Source organism: Crocuta crocuta, unplaced genomic scaffold, assembly GCF_008692635.1.
Source record: "Crocuta crocuta isolate KB4526 unplaced genomic scaffold, BGI_CrCroc_1.0 scaffold693, whole genome shotgun sequence".
Taxonomy (NCBI): Eukaryota; Metazoa; Chordata; class Mammalia; order Carnivora; family Hyaenidae; genus Crocuta; species Crocuta crocuta.
The window spans coordinates 1,094,694-1,099,936 of NW_027527545.1; the positions used below are offsets into that span (position 1 = coordinate 1,094,694).

The 5,243-nt window shown below is 57.8% G+C and overlaps 1 protein-coding gene across 1 annotated transcript in view; it reads left to right on the forward strand.

The window, feature by feature from the left end:
* CACNA1A (calcium voltage-gated channel subunit alpha1 A) overlaps window positions 1-5,243 on the forward strand; it is a 181,704-nt gene that overhangs the window by 97,575 nt on the left and 78,886 nt on the right. Inside the window, exons 16-18 of the mRNA XM_077765843.1 lie at window positions 73-140; window positions 3,232-3,338; window positions 5,001-5,241. Of these exons, the coding sequence (XP_077621969.1) occupies window positions 73-140; window positions 3,232-3,338; window positions 5,001-5,241 (416 nt within the window). The remainder of the gene's footprint in view (window positions 1-72; window positions 141-3,231; window positions 3,339-5,000; window positions 5,242-5,243) is intronic.

A 5,243-nucleotide genomic window follows, 5' to 3' on the forward strand; every position in this document is an offset into this window, starting at 1 on the left:
TGGGGGTCATGGAGGCGTCTCTGTACGCAGGGTCCTGGTGGCTGTTGCTTTCCCTGACTCCAGCGCCTACAGACACCCTCCTGAACGTGTTCTTAGCCATCGCGGTGGATAATTTGGCCAACGCCCAGGAGCTCACCAAGGTGGAGTTGGTGGGAGAATGTGTCTCCCTCTAGCAAAGTTACCGCCTGCTCGTGGCAGATCAGGACCGAGCCGCGTAGGGATGGAGACAGGGTCAGAGCTTTTGCCCTCAATGCACTGTGCCAGGGAGAAGGCACCGCCTCCCCCTGAAACAGCTTGTCCCTGGTCAAGAGGATTCCACAGCAAAGAAGGTGGGGGGGCGTAAGGCAGCAGGGCCGCCACAGGAAACAGATGGCAGGCTCCACCCCAGTGCCCGCTTATAGGGAGCTGGGAGCATCAAGAGACCTCCAAGGAATGGTGCAGCCCCCAGGCCAGCAGGCATTGTCACCACCCCTGACCTGAAGGGATGGGACAGATGGGGAATAGCCCGCACAGGGTCCTGAGGCTCACCGTGTGTCCCGGTGAGCTTGGGAGCTGGCCAGACATCAGTGATCTCCAAGTGGCAGCAGTAAAGAATTAGATGCTCACGGTGCTGGGCATTGCTGTTCTCTCCCTTTTGCAGGAGGGGAAACTGAGGCTCAGAAAGGCAAAGTCACTGGCCCCAGATGGTATGATAATAGCAGTTACTATTGATAGCATCACACTCTGCACGTCAGGTACTTGACACAGTTCTTGCTCTACAGTAAGTGCCCAATAAAAGGAGCCTTTGTTAGTCACTAGGCACGACCTGACCCTAGAGCTCTCATGGGACAGACCTGATAAAAGGAAGGTTGGGAACCCAGGCCTGACAAGCTCTAGAACCTGAGTTCTTTACCCACACACCCTCACGGCTTTCATTTGAGCCCCAGCTGAGAAGGAGAAGATACAAGGAACAACATCCACAGTATAAGAGGTGGGGAGTTACTGCCCGCCCCCCCCCATTGCACAGATGGGAAAACTGAGGTCTAGAGAGGTTAAGTGGCCTTGCCACAGAGGTAGGAACTGAAGGAGCAGAGATGGGCTCCCCTCAAAAAGCAGAACTGAGAGAAGAACAGGGGGGGTGAAGTCAGGAGAGATTTTGGGAGAGGGGCCTAAGAACCATCCATGCAGGGAGAATCCCAGTTATCATCCAGGTCAGTGATGTTGAATTATCCGGGCAAAACTTGGTGTTGGATGCCCCTGAGAGTGGCCTTGGACTCTCAGCTTGGCACAGAGGAGGCAGCACTGCTTTCAGTAACACAGGTCACACCCTTGGGATAGCCCGCAGGCAGGGCTGCTGGGAATGGGTGTACGGGTTGTACACTGCACAAAGGAAGCTGGGCACCTTTTCTGCAACTCGAGAGGAGGGCGTTGGGCAACAGCCCCGTCACATGAAGGGAACACGTGCAGAGTCTTGCTGTCAGCCCGGGGGGGCGGTGGGGGGGGCAGGCCTGGGGCTTCCCTCCACTTCATGGCCCCATATCTAGCGCCTCAAAGTGCTCAGGACACGTCCGTGGAACTGAACCGAACTGAGCAGACGTTGCCAAACCCTCCATCTGCTGGCCCTGGCAGGGGGGAGGGAGAGTTTCCCGGGCCCCACTCTGAGTGGGGGGAAACGGAAGTCTCCGCTACCCCCAGCACACGGCCACGGGCCTGGTCACCATGGAGCTGGCTGGCTCCAGGGACTAGTCCAACCTTATGCTCATCCACATGCCAAGAGCCCGCCCTCAAGGGCTGTCACGGGGGCGAGGCTGCGCGGGAAGGGAGGGAGAAAGGCAAGAGCATCTATTTAGTGTGGACGTTCTCCTCCAGACCCCCGTTACCTTTGTTTCTTGGACATTTCACATGAGGCAGGTAGCCTGCTAAGCCCCTGATGTGTTTATCTCGATGACTCTTCACAGAAACCCCAGGAAGCCAGTTCTCTGAGCCCCCGTTTTACAAAAGCATTTATTGAGCACCTCCTGCGAGCAGGGCCTGGCCTAGGAGCTGAGGGAGAAATAGACAGGAAATCAGTTTCTCGGGAGGCGAGAAGCGCTTGGGTGGGAGAGTCAGGGAGAGTGGGAATTCTAGGGGATGACGGTGAGGCACCCACAGGTGGCACTAACAGTAAGTGGAGGAGCTGGGATTTGAATCCGGGGAGCCCAGAACTTGTGCTCTTAGCCTCGTGTACTGCTGTGTAAACACAAGCGTGTTTGATACGCACCCCGGAGCTTGTTGAAAATGCAGATTCAACGGGGCCCAGCCCTGGCTTCTTCAGCGGGGCGGGGGGGGGGGGGGGCTGGGAACCTGCATTTCCAGCACTGCTGAGGCGTGTGGTCCAGGGACGGGGCTCTGAGCAACACTGGGTGAGGCGCCAGCAGGAAGGAAAGCCTTCTGAGGATGGCGTGGCCGGTCAGGGCCACCTCTGTGTTGTCACTGACGGGGTTGTGATGGGACCATTTCCGAGGTGCTAAGGTTGCTTCTGACCTCAGGGACCCCCGTGCAGGGGGAGAGGCACCTGCCATGTAGCATGACCCTTCTTACCACTGGGTTCATCCCTGGCCATTCCTCCCGTGTGGCTTTGTCTTTGTTTTTTCTTCGCTGGCTTCTCTGTGTTACGAGTGAGGCCCTGCATGAAGGCTGAAGAAGGATTTAAAGCCCCCAGACATCTTTTTCTGTATGTATTTTTAAACCATCTTCCCCCATCCTCTTCTCTGAACCTAACCGGCTGAGAATATAAGCTCCTTCTCCCGATTCCCCTTCTGGAGGCTGTCGGCCGCGCCCGGGATGGGCCAGATTTTTTTCTGCATGTGGGAGCTAGTCAGTTTTTTTAGAAGTCTAGGTTCGGACAGCTTAATCCAGAAGGTCAAGTGTGAGGGAGGTCTTTGCATTAATTTCCGGCTCATTGAGACAGGGTGCAGAAGTCTTCATTGTGGGACAGTAAGGGAGTCTTTTTCCCTTTTGTTTTCTCCTGGCTGTGTGCTCACAGAGGGTTGGTTGCGAGCCGGATATTGAGCTTGCTAGAGGGATAGTGGTACACTTGACCGACATGGGCACCTGTTCCGATCTGCGGGCCTCGGCTCTGGGGGGTCGACACCCAGTCCACACCTGCTTGTAAATGTTTTCACGTGTTGCTGTTTACTAGCGGTAGGGTCAGCAGTGAGGCCCCAAAGCCTAGTTCGTGTTGCGGGAACAGGGACCCCGTGTGTCTTTTAGGACGAGCAAGAAGAAGAAGAGGCAGCCAACCAGAAACTCGCCCTACAGAAGGCCAAGGAGGTGGCAGAAGTGAGTCCTCTGTCGGCAGCCAACATGTCCATAGCTGTGTAAGTGCCCCCAACTCCAGAATACGCTATTCAGGCTCCTCACGTCTACACCACCCTCCCAGTCAAGAATTTTGGGGGCAAGGACCAGTCTTTGACAGGGTTGAGCTTTAGGAAGAGGTACCGCTGTTCTATCACCCACTTTTACTCACTGAATAGTTAATAAGCACCTCCTATGTGCCAAGCGTTGTTCTACCAACAGAATATATAGAGTTAATAAGAGGTTAAGGGGTGTAGGGAGAGGCAGGGGTGGAGAGGGCTGGGACTTAAGTTGCACGGAAGGCCTCACTAGAAGGAGAGACGACCTGAAGGAGGTGAGGGAGGAGCCACGTGGGGAGATCTAAGGGAAGACCATACCAGGCAACAGGAACAGCATATACAAAGGTCCTGAGGCAGGAATGTGCCTGGTGTGTTTAGAGAACATGAAGGGGGTCACTGTGACTGAAGTAGAGAGAGGGAGAGAGGAGAGTGGGAGGAAGTGAAGGCAGAGCGCCCATAAGCGGATCATGCAGGGCCTTGTGGGTCACGGTCGGGACTTGGACTTTTGCTCTGAGTCACATGGGAGCCACGGAGGGCTCGTGAGCATGGGAAGGACAAGCCCTGACTCAGGTGCTCCTGGGCCCCCGCTGTCAGGGGAACACACTGTGAGGAGCAAGGATGGGAGTCAGCGGAGCAGGTTGGAGAAGACTACGTTGGTCCACACACGAGATAGGACTGGAGTAGGGTGGTGGCCGTGGCGATGGATGTAGCTGAGTTCTAGACAGATCGTGAAGGGTAGAGCGGACCCAGCTCCCTGGTGGCTCGGAGGAGGTGAGGTGGTGAGCAGTCAGGTATGCTGGTTAAAGGGAGATTGGTCGACCCAACCCAAACTGTGCCCGAGTTGGATGCCCCGGGGACGTGGCACACTGAGGGATGGTGCATCGTGTGACAGTGGGGAGGGGACCTGCTTTGCCACAGTGGAGGAGGCGAGAGCCCAGGAGAACACATAATCCGACAAGTGAGTTTAGGCGAGCCGTGTACTGACGCTCTGTATATAACCATCAATGCCCGCGGGAACCCCAGAGAGTCTGTATAGCCGGGCTGGGCTGCGGGCTGCCCAGCACCCGCCCTGTGGGTAAAGAGGCACCAGTGGGTTCAGAGGTGCTGCCCACAACTCCCGAGTGCCCCCCTGCCCCCCCTCCCCCGAGACCACCCAGACCCTCCAGGACCCAGAACTAAAGGACCGTGCAGGCACTGTGGACGATTCCACAGTCCGCTCCAGGCCAGCGTCCCTTGTGACGGCTTATCCCCCCTGAGGCTGAAATATTCTGACCATCAAGGTTACATCCCCCAGGCGGGTCACGTGCTACAGTCGAGGAAGCAAGAAGAGAACAGTGGGAACGCCCACCTGGGCTGAGACCCGGACAGTCAGAGGAGGGACTCCTCGCTGGGTGGGACCCTCACGTGGGCCAAGGCACTTGCTCAGCGAGGCGGTGCAGCCAGCTTGAGGCTTCTGCGCAGGCTGAGCTCCCCGTCGGGCAGAGATGCCCGCTAGGCCAAGACCACCCAGGCCGGGACCCCTCCTGGGTGGAGATGCCCCCCCTCCGGGGCGGGGCGGGGACACTAGCGCGAGGGACCTGAGCAGGCGGCGCCCCGCGCCCTGACCCCCGCGCCCTTCCCTCGCAGGAAGGAGCAGCAGAAGAACCAGAAGCCGGCCAAGTCGGTGTGGGAGCAGCGCACCAGCGAGATGCGCAAGCAGAACCTGCTGGCCAGCCGCGAGGCCCTGTACAACGAGCTGGACCCCGACGAGCGCTGGAAGGCCACCTACGCGCGCCATCTGCGGCCCGACATGAAGACCCACCTGGACCGGCCGCTGGTGGTCGACCCCCAGGAGAACCGCAACAACAACACCAACAAGAGCCGCGCGGC